The 19,896-nt window shown below is 36.3% G+C and overlaps 1 protein-coding gene across 8 annotated transcripts in view; it reads right to left on the bottom strand.

The window, feature by feature from the left end:
* Positions 1-19,582, bottom strand: part of ARID4A (AT-rich interaction domain 4A) — an 80,813-nt gene extending 61,231 nt beyond the window's left edge. Inside the window, exons 1-5 of one of the 8 annotated variants that reach the window (XM_056810821.1) lie at positions 19,299-19,582; positions 18,120-18,175; positions 15,838-15,948; positions 13,465-13,530; positions 11,719-11,809 (exon numbers count right to left, since the gene is read on the bottom strand). In XM_056810821.1, coding sequence (XP_056666799.1) covers positions 11,719-11,809; positions 13,465-13,530; positions 15,838-15,948; positions 18,120-18,125 — 274 coding nt within the window. In that variant the 5' untranslated portion in view covers positions 18,126-18,175; positions 19,299-19,582. The remainder of the gene's footprint in view (positions 1-11,718; positions 11,810-13,464; positions 13,531-15,837; positions 15,949-18,119; positions 18,176-19,298) is intronic. The other 7 variants (XM_056810819.1, XM_056810818.1, XM_016422140.2 and 4 more) reach the window with 7 other exon arrangements.
* Between the last annotated feature and the right edge of the window lie 314 nt (positions 19,583-19,896).

Genomic DNA, 19,896 nt, shown 5'->3' with positions numbered 1-19,896 from the left:
CATGAAATAAAAATTACAAAGAAAGCAATAGAACACATTACAAGATTATGCCAGGAATGATGTGCTACAGCCATCTCTAAACCACATCCTGTGGTAGAATGTCCAGGACCTTGCCATAAGAAATTTCTAAACCTTTCCTTCTATCCTCTGCCTCTTGTACTGCTCCTTTCCTCAAACCATTCCAGCTGAAGATTACACCTCATACTTGACAGAGAAAAAGAGATTCTGTGCCCTCTCTTTTCTCTTGTATATCTCAAAAAACTTTAACAATATTTCTCATTCTATCCCTGTTATTGTTTCATTATTTGTTTTGTATCCTCAGTACATACCAGGGTATCGAACACATCCAATAAATACTTGTTGACTGAATGATCTCATTCCATTTCTTTTGACAGATAGCTCCCACAATTATCCTCTCCCACCTACTGGCTCAATCCTTGACTAATACAAACACACCTCTGTCTCTCCACTGCTCACCACTCGTACTTTAAAAAGACAGCACTGTCAGCTTCAGGAGTGGGGAGGGAAGAAGAGAGGGTCACAATATGGATCATAGGATTTTGGAAAACAAATTTGGAAATTTGTTATTAAAATTTTAAAAATTTTAAAATAAAAAGACAAAGCACTTAACCCCATTATTATCTCAAGTCCCCTCTCTCCCTTTTCTCCCCCTCTCCCACCTTTGCTTATTGTCAGCCTTAGCTTTCTTTGACAAAATACTAGAAAAAGGGACAGCTAGATGGCTTGGTGGACCTGGCTTGAGAGCCAAGTTTAGAGAAAGGAGGTCCTAGGTTCAAATCTGACCTCAGACACTTATTAGCTGTGTGCCTGGGCTAGTGACTTAAACCACCCCCCCCCCCCATTGCTTAGCCCTTACCATTCTGCCTTGGAACCAATACCCAGTAATGAATGATTCTAAGATGAAAGGTAAGAACTTTTTTTTAATATGAAAAAAGCTCAAGTAGTTTCAATACCTACAACATCCTCTCCACAAAACTCAATTTTTCCCAATGTGGTGTATGTTAACAACTGGTCAGTCCAATTTTAACTAATTCTTCATAACCTCTATGTGGCACCTGACAATGAACTACTCTCTCCTTTCTCAATACTTTGTCCTGGATTTTTGTGACCTTGTTTTCTCTTGGCTTTTCTCCTATCCAACTGATCCTTCCCAGTTTCCTTTGTTGGATTATCCATATCATAATTCCTAATAGTGAGTATACCCAAAATCTATTCTAAGCTTCCTTTTCTCATTAATTCCCACATGATCAACTCTATGCATATGGCTTTCTAACCTAGTCCTAGTCTTTCTCCTGAGCATGTTTCAAATGCCTATTGTAAATTTTCAAATGGTTATGCCCTAGCCATTTCAAATTCAAAATTTTGTTCACCCTTAAACTTGTTACTCTTTTGAACTTATTTTTGTTTAAATCATCACCTGGGATCCAACTTTTTGGTATGAGCTTCTCTGCATTTAATTAGGCTGGTTCTCAGAATGACAGACAATAACAAAACCCTGTCTCTAGACGCACATTCAAAGTCTTTTCCATTTCTTAGGCTATGAAAGCTATGCCATCAGAAAACAAACTCTGGCAAGAATACTGCATCATATATCCATGACACAATAAAGCACTGAAGCAGGAATAGAGATGCTATAAGCATTATCATGTTTAATAAAGAGATAAACCAGATAAACAGTGTTTAAAATTTTTATGCCAGAATAATAATGATCTTGGGAATTATAACTATGAATTATTATTAAAATGATTAAAACACCATTTACATGGTATTTTAAAATTTGCATCATAGATGTTATTTAGCCTCAATTTGTGCTATAGGTATTATAGGCAATATACTTATTTTTTAAATAAGGATCATAAAGTTTAAGGGACATTTTCACAGACATATAGATAGTAAATAGAATAGCATGTCAATTGTCCTGACTCACAGTTCATAACTATACAGTTCTCAATTTCCACAAATTCAACTCTCACTCTGCTCCAAGTCTTAGACAGTGTGAGGTCATGAAGATCAAAAAGATCCAATTAAAATAAGCAAGAACTGGCGACATATACTATGCCACCTACTATATAAAAAACTAGTGTAGTGTAGTGGAACTAGTGTAAAAAAGTACAAGACAATCTTGGAACAACATAGCAGTACTTTAGTATTAAACCACATACTCTCAAACGTACATAAACTGATAGATTCACATTCTCTGAGACTGACACTATCAGTGGGAGATCAGAGGACAGGAGTGTAGTGAAGTCTAAATGTCAAAAATTCTTTTTCTCTATTCATTTAAAATTCAATAAAAGTCTCAAAAACAAGATAGTTGAAATCTCTTAACAATACATCTATATATAAGTATTGCTTGAGTAATTCATCAAAACAAGACTCTTTAAATATTTGCAACAAATAACATTTTAAGGACAAACTATCAGAAATATTTGAAACTAGAGGTAGAGAAACAAAGGGATAGATTCCAAGAATCTGAAATGATGTCATGGTATGAAAAAGTATTAAATGCTAACTAAATTAACGTAATATATGCACCTGGCTGTATTAAAATAGAGGGAGAAGTCAATGTGTTCAGATTAGGGGAATAGGGTCTATGAAGAGGTAAGGATAAAACTTAAAAACAAAGAAAGAGAGGGAAGAAGCAAAGAAAGATAAATGTATCTGAAAAAAGGAGTTCTAGCTCCTGGATGAATCACATTTTGTTTTACTCCTCCCCAACATCAGAAAAAGCAAAGCCCCAAAAGGTTAGATTTCTACTTGTCTTCTAAGAATAGCAAAAAGCTGTATGTGTTTGGAGGGATGAGGGTAGAGGAAAGGAAATACCTATCTCTTCAGAGCCCTACTCCTCATTCTCTACTTCAAATCTTTAAAACACCAGTTCAAGTTTGCCTTCAAAGTTCCTCATGTATCTGAACTCATTTTCATTAACATAAAATGACAACCAGTAATAAAGGGAAAAATGCCAAATTCCCTGTTTTCACCAAATTTTGGGGCTGGAAGGAAATCCAACGACATCATGTAATACAACCTTTCTTTGTGAAAGAGGTGGTTTTGATAGGGTCAAAGAATTTAGAGAACAGGATCAACAGGCAAGCAGAGATGTGAGAAGAGGTAGTGGTAATGGTGATACTAAGGAGGTTATCACTGATGAAAAAAAAAAACTTCACAGATTTCACAATTTGCCAGGAGTTGGCCCTGTTTGTCCAATGGAACTCAGACAAACAGTAGTTGTTCAAGAAAATTATTTCTGTCTTCTGCAGCTGTGCAAATGTGCAGTTTGGCAATAACACTGATGTTAAGCTGTCTGATTTATGAAGTTTAATCACAAAGCTGACTGTTACAGAGTAGCTTATTTCCCAAAGAATTGGTAAAAACCAGAACAATGCATTGGGAAAGAGGCATGGAATGTGGATTTCAAAGTAGACCTGGATTTGACACAGTTTATTAGTTACTACATGTGTGACCATGAGTAAATCACTTCTCTGGGCCCCAATTTCTTCATCTGTAAAATGAAAAGATAGGGCTCAAAATATTAAAGGCATATGGATCAATGGCCAAGAACAAGAAACAAAATTTAGTTTATCTTTAGTAAATACAAATTTATTAACATTAAGTAGGCTACTGTACTTTGAAAGAATAAACTTAAAACTTCCAGTCCTTGGAAAAACAGTTTCTAGGGTCACACTAATTAAATGTGCCACCTCTTTAAACAAAAGGCATTCAATAAACATTTGTCAAATATAAGACTTGAGTAATACTATGCAATAATTTATATTTGCTACAACTCTATTGAATACTGAAGCATGGTACTGAAGTGACCCTGGATTCCCAAGGGCTATGCCAACAGACTATAAGCTCCAAAAGGTCTTACTGTCAAGCTGGAAAGGCTTTGGAGTGTGCTCTCAGGGATGAACTATAGATTTGTTTTCCAAGAACCAATTTAAGTTGTAATTAATTCATCACCAGAATGGTTATGAATTTTTTGGTGAAAAATTTCTAAGACCATATACATCCACACTAAAGTTATTTGTATCTACTCTGTTTATGTCTCCAGTATATGCTTGAATATGTATACATCTCCAATTCTGGAATGCAAGTTCCATGAAGGCAGGGGCTCCTTTGCTTTTGTTTTTGTACTATTAAATCTTAGACAATGACTAGTAGGGCTTATGTTATCACTTCCTATTCTGGAGAAAGAAAAATGGCCAAAAAAAGCGCTTTAACATAACTACAAAGTAACATTATTATATATCAGTTATAGTAACTCAGGTGACTAAATAGGTTTTGCTCAAATCTATAACCAAAAGCAAAAGGCAATTTTTACCACCTAAGAAAGCAGCCACATTAGCCCTACAGAGATGCTGAAGAGTTGAAGCCACAAGCAGAAATGGCTGAAAAAATTTAAAACTCTAAAAATGCATAACTCAGGATAACTAGAGGGAAATTCAGTTCACAGTATAAGTTGTTATTCAATTTTAAATACAAATTACATATCTTATGCAGCAGAATTTCTTTATATAACTCAGAAAAGGTATGAATATAAAATAAAAAGAAAGATACAACAAATCATTCATAAAAAGGTTTTTTTTCTTTCAACTATGATAAATGAGTAATTTAAATAGATGAAGACCAAAAAATGCATTAAAATCACACCAGGAACAGTCAGGATTTTGTGTTATGATTGTAATTATGATGATGATGAATTATAGTGGGGGGAGAAATAGCTCCAGAGGTGGGAAAACTGGTTTCTAATGCTTGCTCTACTATTATCTTATGTGACTTCAGACAAATCACAACTTCCTGGAAGGGGCAGCTGGGGACCACAGATAGAGTCAGAAAATTCTGAGTTCAAATCTGCCCTCAGCCACTAGCTGTATGACCTTGAACAAGTCAATTAACCCTGTTTGCTTCAGTTTCTTCATCTGTAAAATGAGCTGAAGATGGAAACAACAAACCACTCCAGTATATTTTGCCAAGAAATCCCCATCACCAAGAGTCAGACATGACTGAGAAATACTGAACAACAAAAACCAATGAGACTATTGAATTCTAAGCCTTTCTGTAGTGTGGTCATAAAAGGTCCCATTCAGTTCCCCCAATAACTTCAGGTAAATAAAAATTAAATAATTAGTATTTAATGTAAAAGAATGTGCATTAACTAGTATTGTTGGCCTCTAAACTAATGGTCAGATACCATCACAGTATACTAAAAAGGGCTATCCAGATTGTTAGGTGTGCTAGAATTTCATTTGTTAATAACATTCCAATAAATGGACCATTACTAAAAACTTGAAAATCTTGACAGAATTTCATTTTAATATGTGATTTTTAGATTCTCTCCATCTTGCTTGGTCTAGCACCCAGGAATGTGCACACCCACATTACACGGGCAAGTGCTAGCAAATGACAAATCAGAAACAGCGGACAGACCCCTGGGCTGTCCTAAGTCAAGCTAAGCTATCATTGGTACAGATGAGACGCAGGACTTATATGAAAAAGACCAAATAGATCCTCTAATAATTCTATAAATTAAGATTACATTAGCATTGGGACTGAGGGAAGTTTCTGTTTTGTTTTTGAGACAGGGTCTAGCTCACCCAGGCTGAAAATGCAAGGGTCACTCATGGAGTTCATCCCCAATACAGATCAACAGGGATGACTTTAAAGTGTGCAATTTTTTCAATTTGGCCTAGTTTACCCCTCACTAGGCAACCTGGTGACTTGATCCTCTGAGGAACTCACTTTGGTTCTGAAATTAATGAGAAAATCCAATTAGCTTTAGCCCTAAGAAAGCTTAGAATTCCAAAATTCCAGTATTTCATTTATGGACCTCCGCTTCCTTAGTGGCAGGGATTACATGCATGTTCCACCACACTTGGAAATATGTTAGTCTTGAGGCAAACTGTATTCTACAGTAAGATTTCTTATCCAATATTCTACTTGCTAGAATTTCCATTAATCTACAGCATAATGATAACATATTCAAAATAATCAAAAGATTACTATGAGGCATATTACAATATCAAAATGACTAAATTAATGTTTAAGACAATTTTGTGTTAAATATCTTATATTCTTAATTCTTTGAAATTGATCATCTTTGTTACTATTATCCTAATCAGTTTGGCTCCTCATTTCATCAGATAACAGAGTAAATTAGCACAACAGTGGCTAAAAATATGTAATACTGGAATCAAAGAAAGTTAACACTCAAGTAATAAGCTATGACTTGTCAGAATTTTACTACTATATAGAGACATAATTTGACCTATGACATTCCTGAATATAGGTAATAATGAGGCATACTATAAAATTCTATTTTTTACTGTAATAAAATGATTTTACCATCAAAAGAAGCTAAAAAAAATCTGATTTATCTATATTCATTTGACTTTTGGGTTAACTTACTACCATTTCATTTAAGAAGAGGAAGAAATCGAAAAATGGACTGAAACACTTAAATGTAGATATTACTTTTAGTTAAGACCTCTTCTATTTTTCTCTTTCACTTAGAGCTAGAGACCTCAGGATAGGGTGGGAAGAGGATGTTGTTAGATGGAGCTTCGGTTATTGAAACAGCAATGTTTCTAATACTAGATCAATCAGTTCATTCTCTTATTAAAGAGCCTATCTGCTTGTCTTCTCCCAATCCCAAACTAAAACTGATCCTCTTTTCTCCCTTTTCCCTCTTACCAATTTCCTTTTCTTTCTTCAAAGCCAAAAAGTTAATTTATTCCTTCTCAAAATTTCTCACAGCATTTTGTCTTGCTCTTCCTTTGTATTTATCTCAGTTAAGCCTACAATCAGTCATCTTATAGTCACCTTTCCTTCCATTAGACTCTAAGATCCTTGAGAGACTATTCCACCACAATGCCTACTTAGCACAATGACTAGTACTAAGTAGGTATTTAATGCAAGTTTGTTGAAATAAAATGAATGACTGCAACTCAGGAAACCTCCATTGAGTTCTAACCAAAGTCTATTGTACACAGAAATGACACTTGTCTACATGTTAAATTTCTCATGTGTTAATATGAAAGTTTATAACTACCAAATGATTATTTGGTATCTTTGTTCAAATTGTTGAAGTACTCCACAAAATAATGGGTTAAGAAGAGATTGGGAAGGTGGGGGGTGGGGAACAGAGAGGAAAAAAAGAGAGGGAATAGTTAAGTCTATGGAGTTTCTAGAGGGAGGTAACTGAAGATCTTTAACAGTATTGACAGTCACATCAACACTGTAAAAAGACTTTCTTTATTGTTTCATATGCAATATTTTGGTCATTAGTGATTGAACACTAAAAGATTAAACCAGCATTATGGAAGCAGTTTCCAAAATTCTTAATATTTATAGCACTCTAGGATTACAAAGGAGACTTTGAGGATTCCTTGAAAAAGCTGGTAGGACATGACTTCTTTATATATATATAAAATAAATCAGATTCTGATCCTTCTATATTAAGAATTAGAATCTAATGAAAATGCCAAGAATAGGATTCAATCCTTCAGCAGATACAATTTGGGCCATATTTGGGAGATGAAATCAGATATCTCATTCATTTGTGAGTTCCCTCCAAAGATATACTCCATAACATGTTCAAGTCAGCCTGTCACATGTGTCTCTTGTCAGGGTCTTCTTATAAATTCAGGTACAGAAGCCTTCCTGGATTCTTCCTGTCACTATGAAGATTTAAGTGGAGCTCTCTGGCTCTCTACTTGTCATCCCTTGCCTATCATCTTTTCTCCTCATACATTTCCTTCATGACAAGTCTTTTACTCATTTTCTGAGAAGTTCTGCATTGGTTATATGCCATAGCATGTTCAAGTATGTCATAGCCTTCTTTATTATCCTATGTAAAATGTTTTAATTTACTTGAAACTTTTATTCCCTGTTTTATGACCATAAGCAACACTGATAGAATGGCATGTTAAAAGGTAAGCCTTTTTTTTTTCCCAGGGGAAGTTTGGGCTCATTAATGGAGATTTTCCATTTTCCCAAAGGCAATCCAGGTTGTTTTCCTCCTTCTATTCAACTCAACTCTGGACTAACCTTACTATTCATCTGTCTGTCTATTCCAGAAAGATAGGCCAGTGTTCAAGCTCTTTATGGGCTCTCCAAATGCATGTCACTGCCATATGGGGAAGATGAAATGATGGGAAATGATTGGTTCTAAGATACTGCAACAAACTAGGACTTGACTCAATAAGCATCATCATTTAAAAAAAATTTCTTGAGTACCTACTCTATATAAGATTAAGATAAAACTCACACTAGGCTAAATGAAGCTTATTAAATATTCTTAGGTGGGTTTTCCTTTTTTCCTAAGAGGAAGTGAGGGGTAGCAAAAAGATTTCTGAATTCAGAAAGTTCAGAAGTCTTCCAAAGACCTAAATTTGAATACCGCCTCAGATATTTAACAGCTTTGTGACCCTTGGTACTCACTCTTTCTGAATCTCAACTTCCTCATCTATAAAATGGGATTCATAGCACCTATTTCACAGGGTTGCTATAAAGATTAAATAAGAAAAGGTATGTAGAACACTGCAAATCTGAAAGCAATATATGTGAGCTATTATTATGATTAATCACATGTAAGTGGTATATTCCCAGCTACAATCAAATCTCTTTTGTTTTGTATTCACCCATCTCACTGCCTAATAGAATATTTAACAACCAGCAAAGAGCAAATGCTGAATGACTAGTATCCAACACTGTTTATATAACTGTCAAAACACAGTTATTCCCAGTGGAATCACGCGTCAGCTATGGGGGGTGGGGGGGAGGAAAAGAAAATGATCTTTGTCTTTAATGAATAATGCTTGGAAATGATCAAATAAAATATTATTTTAAAAAAAACACAGTTATTATAGTGAAAATGCAGCGATGACTAATATATAGATTATTGGAACACATACTGATAAACTCTACCGTGACTTATTCGATTTAAAGCTCCTAGATAAGACATGACACCTGTATATTTGTTTCATTTGTCTATAGTTCTTGCCTCTGTGATTTATGAAAATGCAGCAGTTCTGAAAACATATCATGTGTTCAACAAATAATAATATTGATACCTATAGGATTGAATTTCATCTATTGAAATATTCAGAGAGCGAAAGAATCCTAATGCAGAAGTAGGGGGCATATTAGCAACATTCACTTATGTAGGCAAACATGCTGTTAAGTACCATACAAAAAAGCATAACATAGTATTAGGAAAAGCCAGTGTTTTACAAATATATCAAAATAAAATTTCATGAACTTTCTGGGAACAGAAATAAATCTCCAAAAGTAATGTTTCCAAAAGAAAATCATATTAGTTAAAATATTGATGTCCCATCAGTCTATAACTTGAAAAGGAGAAAAAGTCATTACAAATAAATGTGACTCTAACAAAGGGGCGACAAGAACAACAAAGCATATAATCTTGAAACAAAACCATTAACAGTTATCTCTAATGGTAAAAGGGAAGCAAGTATTTGCTTGAAGCCAAAAAAGCAAAGAAATTTAAAGTAGAGGCAAATAATTTCATAATCCTATTTAAGATTTATCGAATGGTTTTCATAATTTCAAAGGATCCTGAATCTTTCACACACACAAAAGTAAACTGCAATGTTATAAATAAACTCACATGCTAAAAATGTAAAAAAGTAGAAACTAAACAATGAAGGCATTCAAACTAAAACAAAACACTGGCTCTGAGGCCTAAGACTTTTTGATAATTTTAAGCTTTCTGCCTAAGCTTTACAGAACACACAAGTTCCTATACCACTTTAATGTCCTTATTTATATGAAGGTAATCAGCATCCCCCATATTGTCCAGATTAAAAATTTGGGAATAATCCTGTCACTTCACTTTTCGACCCCACATATCAATCAGTTGTCAAGTCTTGTTTCTTATTCTCTCCACATCTCTGGTATGTCTCTCTTCTCACTTACAGAATCAACTAGTCCGGGCTCTCATTATCGCTGACCTGGACAACCAAATTGTTCTCACTGCCTGGAGTGTCTCATATCTCATATCATAATCCATCACCCTAAATACCTACCAAAGAGATATTTCTACAGCATAGGTCTAACCATGTCACTTTTCTGCTTAGATATACATAGTAGTTCACTACTGCTTCTATAATAAAATATACAGACTTGTTATACATTAATTACCCTTCTTTTACCTTACCAAACTGCCCTATCCTTACTGTTTCTCATATACAATAAACCACCTCCTATCTCTGTACCTTTGGGTAGGCTGTTGCTCATACTAAGAATGACTTCTTCCTTACTTCTACCTTTAAGAATCTCTAGCTTCCTTCACAGGTCAATTCAAATACCACCTCCTACAAAAGGCCATCTCCCAACTGTTAGTACTCCCTGAAATTATTTGGTATAAACTTGCATTTACTTATATGTATACATAGTGTTCTGCCTCCCTATAGTATGTAAGCTGCTTGAGGACAGGGAACTTTGTATCTCTATATATAGAGTACATATACATCCCTGGCACATAATAATGCTAAATAAATGCTTATAGATTGGTTTACCCATCAAAAAAAATGTTAACTAAAATTGTATTAACAATAGTTGAGGATAATGTTATTTGCATTCCATTTTTTAAAAAACCTTTTTAAAAAAAGACCTTCAGTCTTAGAATTGTTACTATGTATTGGTTCTAAGACAGAAGACCAGTAAGGACTAGGCAATTGGGTTAAGTGACTTGCCCAGGGTAACACAGTTGGGAAGTGTCTGAGGCCAGATTTGAATCTAGGACCTCCCATCTCTAGGTCTGGCTCTCAATCCACTGAGCCACCCAGCTGCCCCTCTTTAAATCTCATTAAACAGTAAACCCAAAAATATTTTACCTGTCACAATAAATACTATGCAGTCAATGAAACAAACAAATATTTAACATCTACTTTGGATCCAGCACTAGAGAATTACAAAACAAAATCAAAGGGATAAAAATGCTTAAAATTTGGCAATATGATGAAATTCATAAAGTATTTTTTCTCTGAAAAAGGAACTCTTCATTAAAAAGCTTTAATTATATCTTTGCTTACACTGGTAAGTCTTCTGACTAAATTCTTTCCACACTGATTTCTGATATCCTTTTAGACAATTTATGCAATACAAGGCCCAGTGTGTATTATAAAACAAAAAACTGGTACCACCATAATGAAAGGTTAAAGGAATTTTGTAACTACATGAAAAATAAAAGGAAAAAAAGATTTATAAAGCTAAATTTCACCATATATTTAGTGCCCCTTCCTTGGAAGGAAAGAGAGAAGGATTTTTTTAAAAATAAGAAACTATATTCCTGATGCTACTCTTGGATGGAATAAGACTTTCATCTTAACAATGGAACATGTAAAATTCAGTAGAGTTGCTCAGGGCTACAGGAGGGGGAGGGGAGGAGGGGAGAGAAAGAACATGAACAAACCATGTAACCATGGAAAAACATTCTAAATTAATTAAATAAACTTAATTTAAAAAAAAGACTTTCATCTTAACTTCATCTTAATCAAGACATATGGCTTCTCAAGGGCCACCTCCATCCTATCAGTAAACTTTTGATCAAACAGTATTCCCAGCAGATATCCACACATAACTCTGCCAATGCCAACAAAATAGTTAATTCTATTTATGAAATAGAAGTACACCCCAATATCCAAATCTACATACATTAATATAGTTACTTACCTACAGTATACCAACTGGCATCTGTCAATTTACTGATAATAGCTTCCTGAAAGGATCCATCAGGTGTTTTAGTTTCCACAATTGCTCCAACCTAAAGCCCAAAAGCCAAGCATTACAGATCAAACTAAAACACGGGTGTTACCTTCTCAAACCCCTTCACCCCACCCAAATATTTAAATCTCCAGGGAAAAAATGACATTTTAAAAAAAGGTAGCATTTATGTACCATTCACATGATCTCTTTTGAACTTCACAACCTTCTTAAGGCAAATGAGGAAGCTTTTAATTCAAGTAGTTTATGCGATAAAGCCAGAATCACAATCTGGACTACTGGCTTCTAGTCCTATGCCCTTTCTCCTACACCAGGGTGTCCAATAAATTTCTAAATATGAGAACTGTGCAATAACAAAACGAAGTCAAAAACATTTTTTGAACTTTGCTTGGAAATCTACATGAGGATAAATACCAACAATAGATCATTTTTATATTCCACTTTGTCAAGAAGTAGGATGGACTGACTTATGCAGATAATATCTAGTCCTTTATGAATCAGAACACTGAAAAAAACAGACTATAGTGCCTTTAAAAATTACTTTTTCATTAATGTTTCCTTTCTTTATTAACAAAGATAAAAGGTAATAAGAAAAATTAAATGAAGATGAATCACCAAAACAGCATCAGGATTTCCTACAAAAGTCTTAAATATTTAAAAGCAGGAGCAGCTGGGTAGCTCAGTGGATTTAGAGCCAGGCCTACAGACAGGAGGTCCTGGGTTCAAATGTGACCTCAGACACTTCCCAGCTGTGTGACCCTGGGCAAGTCACTTAGCCCCCATTGCCTAGCCCTTACCACTCTTCTGCCTTGCAACTAATACATAGTAAAAATTCCAAGATGGCAGGTAAAGGTTTTAATAAATAAATGAATTAATGAATGAATGTTCAAGAGAATATATTCCCTGAATATATTATCATCACATAAGGTTCAATATCAGCATATACACACTCACACATGTACATATACATATATGCACACATTTTAATGGACACAACAAAGCATTTGAGATGGAAACCCTAACTTTAAAAAAGGAGGATTTTCAAAGACTTTACTTGCTACTCCATATTTCCACTATGGCCAAAACAAACAAACAAAAAAAAACCCAAATATTTTAAGAGGCAAAAATCTAGCAGAATAACACATCTAAAATTATTCCTTCTTCAAAATGTCATTTAGTATATCTAAGGATATAGTCATTTGAGAACACAATTTCTAATAAAAAATACTAACATTCCATTGGATCTACTTCTATATTTGTGTGACTCAGAAGAGCCTTTTAATAATAATAATAATAATCATTAAGATTTATAGAATGCTTTAAGGTTACAGAGTGCTTTGCATATAATTGTGTTATTTAATCTTCCACATAACCCTTGAGGTCAGTGCTATTATTATCCCAATCTACAGATGGGGAACCTGAAGTTGAGATGGGTTAAATCACTTGTCCAGGATCACATTGCTAGTAGGTAACAAAAGGCAGCATTTGAACTTCAGTCTCCCTGGCTCCAATTCCAGTATTTGATCTATTATCAAATAGCTGCCACTTAATATGATAGAATTTTTTCTCTTGACTTAACATTTATATGAAAAACTGATAATTTTCAAACCCTTTTTATAAAAAATGAAAACCAGTATACTACAAATTTTAAGCCTTGCAATTTCAAGTATTATCTAAATTATTCTGCATACATACTCTTAAAGGTCCTTTTACTTGATCATCTTGGACTAATTGTGTAGAGTTATCTTGCTTCAGGATTACCTGAAAGAATTTTGCAAAATAATTTTTACTCTTATAGTAATGGTAATTATGACAACATTCATTTAAGACTTAAATTAAACATTGCAATGAGTTAAAAATGCTTTTCAATTTATCAACCGAATTCTAGTTAGTCTTGACCTTTACCACTAAAGAACATAAAATCTGAGGAGTCATATTCAAATTCAGAATTTTTTAAATTCTCATATTTTTTAATCTTATAAAATAAACCAGAGCAAAAAAGAATTGTAACATACCAAATAACTGCTATAAAAATACTTTTTACATATGTTAGCACTATTCAAATGAAAATCTTCTAATATGTGAAAATGAATAAGAGATGAAAAATTACATAGTCCCTGCTTTTTAAGGAACTTATAATCTAGTAGAGGACATAATACACAAATACCTATAATATAAATTAGAAAAATAAACTTGTAAGAGAAGTTAAGAAAGGAGGGATTAGGGAATAAGGGATCAGTTACAAATGGAAGGAGAGGGAAGACTTCATAAAGGAACCTAAAGCAGGAAATTGAAGGAAGAAAAGCATTTTAACAGGGATGTAGAAGTATGATTATAGGAAGTAGTGAAAACCTAAACAAATATAAAGATAGAAGAGGGCAAGACAAGATAAGGAAATGGTTATCATAGAAGTAATGTATATTGTATGATATAGAGTTCTATTTTTAAAAAAAAGACCACGAAAGTACAATGAAGTCAGATTATAGAAGGCCATATGTACAAAAAGGAGTTTCTATTTTAACTTGTAGTTTAAACTGGAAGGCCCTTAAGTTTTTAAAACATAAGTAATCTGATTTGGCTTGTATATTAGTAAGATTACTCAGGTATTAGAGAGGAGATACTGAAGGTAAGATCATTTAAGTGTTGAAAATAAATAGTCCATGCTAAAGATGATGGCCTGAATGAGAGAGTGGCAAAATCAGTAAAGAGGAAAGAGATACAACAGAAACTATAAGAGCTTTGCCATTCATGTGATGTGGAAATTTATGGAGAGGGGAAAGTAAAAAATGAAGTCAAAGATGACTGCAAGGTTTCCATTTGAGAGATGGTGTTGTCACTCAAAGGGATAGAGAAGTGAGGAGGGGAAAATGATGAGTTCAGTTTTGATTATGGTGAATTGGAGGTACTAGTGGGCTATTCTGGGCAAGAGGCAGCAAATAGTAAGAAATGGAAAACTGAAGCTCAGGTGTGAAGATACAGATTTAGAAATAATCTGCATAAAGGCAATAATTGAGGCCATGGGAGTGGAGATGGCCAAGGAAAAGAGTACAGTGAGAAGTGAAGAAAGCCAAGAACAGTGCCTTGGGAGATACCCATCCTTAAGAAGTAGGAAAAAAGACTGAAAAGGAATGCTTACAGATATAGGAAAATCAAGAAAGAAACATTTCAAAACAAATACCACTACTTATAAAATACTTCTATAAAGACCTTACTCAAACAAATATAGGCAGCAAAAGGGTACAAAGAATCACAAAATAGAAAAATATATCAAATACACATTTTCCATATAAGTATTTTTTAAATTACAGTTTTTGTTTATAAAAAGAAAAAACTCAGTACTTTTAAGAAACAAGCAAAAAAAATAAAAGCCTTTGAAAAACTGCTTAGTGGCAATACTTCAATACGATTAAAGTGTTAAAAAATTGAACTATACCTTATAAAAGCTAAAAAAACCATTAATACTACATTTAAAGTAATTCTTCAGTTCTACATATTCCTGAATTCTATCCTAGAGACTAACTCTACAGTTAAAATTTCAAAGGTAGATCACATAACTAAAATTTATATCCTACCCTGTAAATAGTAAAAGGGCAATTGCCTCGTTCGGGAAATCATACACACTTCCTTCCTCTCTTTTCTTTTGCTTTCATAAGAATGTGCAATCTTTCCTTTCTTGTTCATTGTTCATATCACAAACCTTTACTTATGGCAACAAGATCGATCATTGAAATGATTATGTTGTCACAAACAAAATAATTTCAACGGATAGTAGAAAAAGCACAAATATTTATTTTAAGTAAACTTTTAAAACTCAAAGTCTAATAAAAAGAATGAAAATTTAAAAATATCAAATATAAGGCAAATTTCTCATTTTGCATTTTAAATTTTTAACAATGCACTCTTGTGTTTTTTAAAGACATTACTATTTACAAGAATTAGCACAGCATAGTATCTTACCCAAAGTGGGTAGTCAATAAAAAATTAATGATTTGAAGCAACTATTCTCTCCTCTGTTCATCTGGAGTGCAAAAACTAGTGTTAACAATTCTGACATGTCAGAAACACTACCTTAACTTTCACCAGCCTTTTCACAGTCTTAATCTTTGCCTCACAGAAGGCACCTCGGTACTTGGCACTGACATCAGTCCCCACTGTCAGGTAGGCAGGCTCATCTGCTGCCTGCAAAGAGAATATACAAAGTTAAAATATAACTATAACTTTTCTTTTGTCTAAAATCCAAACATCTAAAATCCATATAAATAAAATAATGAGCAACTTGTAAAAATATTTATTGTTTCCCATATTGAATTCTAGAGACTTGGGATTTTTTAAGTATCCCTATACCCAACCATTAAAAAATATTTTTTATTTATTTTAAAGAACAAATTTCCACATAAGTCTTCCAAAATCATATGATTCATATTGGTTCCCTCCTTTCTTCCCTATCCCTTCCTAGAATTGACAGGAAATTCATTCAGAAACCCAACCATTTTTAAACAGTATTTTTGTGTTATAACAAAAATGATCTCTTACAAAACTTCCATCATGTGCCATAATAACTTGTCCTGAAATTTGTAAAGAGAAAATATTAAAAGGGGAGTAGATTGTTGGGTTTTTCCCCCCTTAAAAGTGATTTCCTTGTCACACCCCCTACTCCAGTTGTGAAGAGTTAAAGAAACTTCAATATGCCAAAAGTTTTAAGATTTCAGGAGAACTTGGTACATTAATTTTAAGAGATCTGTAAAGACCTGAAGTGGTCTATATAACTTTTTATTGTTTTGAAAGTTCAGAACATTTAAATTCTCAGACACTCTACCTCAAAATTAAACTGAATAAATTAACAGTACAAACATATCAGTAGGGACTTATAACTGAATAGTCATCATGTAACAACAATAGACACAATGTAACAACTGTAAACATGAATATCAATTCAATCTATTTTTTAAATGAAAATATTGTTTGGTTGATATGGTACAAGAAAACTGAAATTGAAATGGAAGTCACAACAGCTGATAACAGAGAAGTGAATCATGCTTTTAAAATTGTAGCACTAAGTTTTTGCATTAATATTGCTGGTATAAAAGAATATAAGCTTCCTCAGGAAATATTTAATTTCAGCACGCTAATGTGGCAAAAAATATCACGAAAAAGATGACATTTCATTTTTTCCCTTTAAACTTTATTTTAATAAGTTTCCACATAAGTTTTCAGAAGTTATATAATCCATATATTGTCTCCCTCCCTTCATCCCTCCCCCCTTCTGGAGCTGACAAGCAAAGTGATCTGGGTTACACATGTATCAGATAACATTTCATTTTACTATAAACTCTAATCCTTATGTGAAAGCTTAGAATTTACTCACAAAGATATAGATGCACACACTTTTTTAAAACAATTGTGCTAGATGGTAATTAAGAAAATAATTTATTTTTCCAATTAGTTGTTCCAAACAATGTTCAAATTGGTTACATGCCACCTTATTCAGTTATTATATTTTATTTACCTTCCTAAAGTCCTAAACTTTTTTGGGAGAATATTCCAAAACTTGCTATCACTTACCTTTCTTCCTGATAAAAATCACAGCAAGCTTTAAGAATTTAGGAAGGTAACATAAAGGAATAAAGCAATAAGTCAATCATGAGTTTGATAAACTAATTTTAAAAGCATATAAATTAAAAAATTAGAACTGCTTCTAGTAAAGTATAAGCAGAAACATTTTAAACCATCTCCTAAAATCCTGTTTCTTTCCTATCAGAAATGTTCCTTGTTGAAATTATTTTGGAAGAATCTTCTTCATTAAGAAGGCATTAATAATATTAATTATATGGACCAAGCATTGTTTTAATTCAACCTCACTTATTTACATAATGCATAGTTTCTAAAATCATAGAAAAATTGAAACCTCTCTACTAGGCTTCCCCCTTCCCTATTCCATCTCCAAACTCTTTATTTTGTGGGGAAATGTACAAACAAAAATCCCCGCTAACTCAAGGAGGACAAAAGCCTTACTTCTGCAAAGGCTGCTGTCAGTGTCCAAAAGAAAAATACTCGTTCAAAGTCAGATCGCTTCGGTCTGGAGTTAGAATGCTAGGGCCTTAGAAGGAAGAGATCAAGAGGTCTGCAGCTCATACACACAGATCACTTCTAGCCCATTCAGTTGGGACAATTTCCCCCTCTACTTTTCAATGACTGACAAAGAAATGAAGTTTTTACATATACACATATATGGCTTTTTAAAAAATTCTCTGAACAAAAGTCCATCACCAAAAGCTTAAAAGCAGAGAAGGAGGGGGTACAACCAAAGAGATGCCTCCTCCACAAGGGAGGACCATGTTTATCCCGTTTACCTTCATTTTGGGGGGCGATCTATGGGGTTCCAGCTCAAAGAGAAGTCTTCGCAGCGCTGGATGCGGGAGGGAGGAAAAGAGAAGTGCAGTTAACCAACAACAGCCCAAGAAGGAGTCCGAGTAAACAAGCCCCAGCGGGGAGGGGCACAGCCTTCACCGCCCCAGGTCCGGGAGGAAAAGCAGAGGCCCAAGGAAGAAGGGGGGGCGAGGGGAGCCCCCAAACCCGCTTTCATGCCGCTCCTCGGCGGACTTCCCTGCCTCCGCCCCTCTCTCCACTTCCACAGAGGAAAAGTGAAGTCGGGGCTCCCTCTGAGTGCCGCCAAGGCAGGAGGATGGCAGGCAGGACAGCAGTTTCTGTTTCTCGGACTCCCCGGAGGGGCAGTCGCCAGGGCGGTCCGTGTCTCCCTCCGCTCCCCCTCTCCCGCCTCTCGGCCCCCACCCCGCCCCGCTCGCTCCTCGGCCGCTCCCCCTCTCCCTCCCCTTCTTCCCCTCCCCCTTCCCCCCCCCCCCCCGGTGCCCGCGGTGGCGGCGGCAGCAGCGGCGGTGTGTCACGGCGCCATTGCTCTGCCTCCCCCAGCTCTGCACCATGTCAAGCAGGAGAAGCGGCTCCGGGTCCCAGGGGGGCAACAGCCACCGGCAGCCCGAGAAAAGGAGAAAGGGAGAGAGGGGGAGAGGGGGTGGGGGGGAGTGAGGGGGTGGAGAAGAGGAAGGGAGGCAGCCGGGACAGGGTGTGGGAGGGGAGGAGAACCGCACAGTGGCAGCCACTGTCTCCTCCCTTCACCCGCCTCAACTTTTTTTGTGCCTCTCCGAGAGGCGCCGGTCGTCCCGGTCCCCCACCCCGATCGCTTCGGTCCAGCCACCGAACCCATTCGAGGAGGAAGCGCCGCAGAGTTGGTACCCCTCTCCCACGAGCAGCCCCGCTCCTCACTCCGCCGGAGCAAACTTAGCGGGGCGGCCATCCCCACAGCCATCTTACCCCGGGAACTGGAGAAGGGGTGAGAGGAGAGAGGAAGAAAAGAAAATCGGCAGCGACGGTTCCCGCTGCTGCTGCTGCTGCTTCTCCGCCGCCCCCACCCCCACCTCCAAACCTCTAAGTGCACCGGGACTCCGGGCAGCAGCACCAGCTGCTACTACCGCTTCGCCCATTCAATAGCCCCCGCTCCTCTTCTCCCCACCTACCAACTGCGGTTCAAGTACGCGCTGTCAGCTCTCGATCCCCCCCGCCACACTGACCCCAGCGGGCCCCCGTCCGGGCAGCACCACTCCTGGCCGCGGCGGCAGTTCCTGCGCCCAGTCCCCCGCTCGCCCCGATTTACTGCCACAATCCACCAAATAACAAGCTGTTGAGCAGACTCGCTCCTACACGAACTCCTATTGGCTCCTCATGACGATGGAGCACCCGTCCGAGCTCCTCATTGGAGCTCGCTGCCCGCCGTCCCGATTGGATGTAACGCCTTGAGTGCACCGATTGGTAAGAAAAGCAGCAGGTAGGAAATGTCCCACTTATGATTGGCTACGTGAGGAGACAAACATTATTGGAGGAGTTGGGAATTGAGTCAGTAGATCCTAAGAAATGATTGGTGGTGATGACTCCGGATGTGCTTGAGTGAACACTGATTGGTGAACTCGGGGGTCAGGAAGAGCAGCCCAGAGCGGGGATTGGCGACGGGTGTCCCATGGAAACGGAACTCAAAGCTGCGGAGAGGGGCTTGCACCGGGGGCGGGGCAGAGACTATACAAGGCGCCTGCGCTAGACCCTGTTCTCGGCGCCATTTTG

This window comes from Monodelphis domestica, chromosome 1, assembly GCF_027887165.1.
Source record: "Monodelphis domestica isolate mMonDom1 chromosome 1, mMonDom1.pri, whole genome shotgun sequence".
In the NCBI taxonomy this organism is placed as follows: Eukaryota; Metazoa; Chordata; class Mammalia; order Didelphimorphia; family Didelphidae; genus Monodelphis; species Monodelphis domestica.
This window is presented reverse-complemented; position numbering and strand designations above follow the sequence as displayed.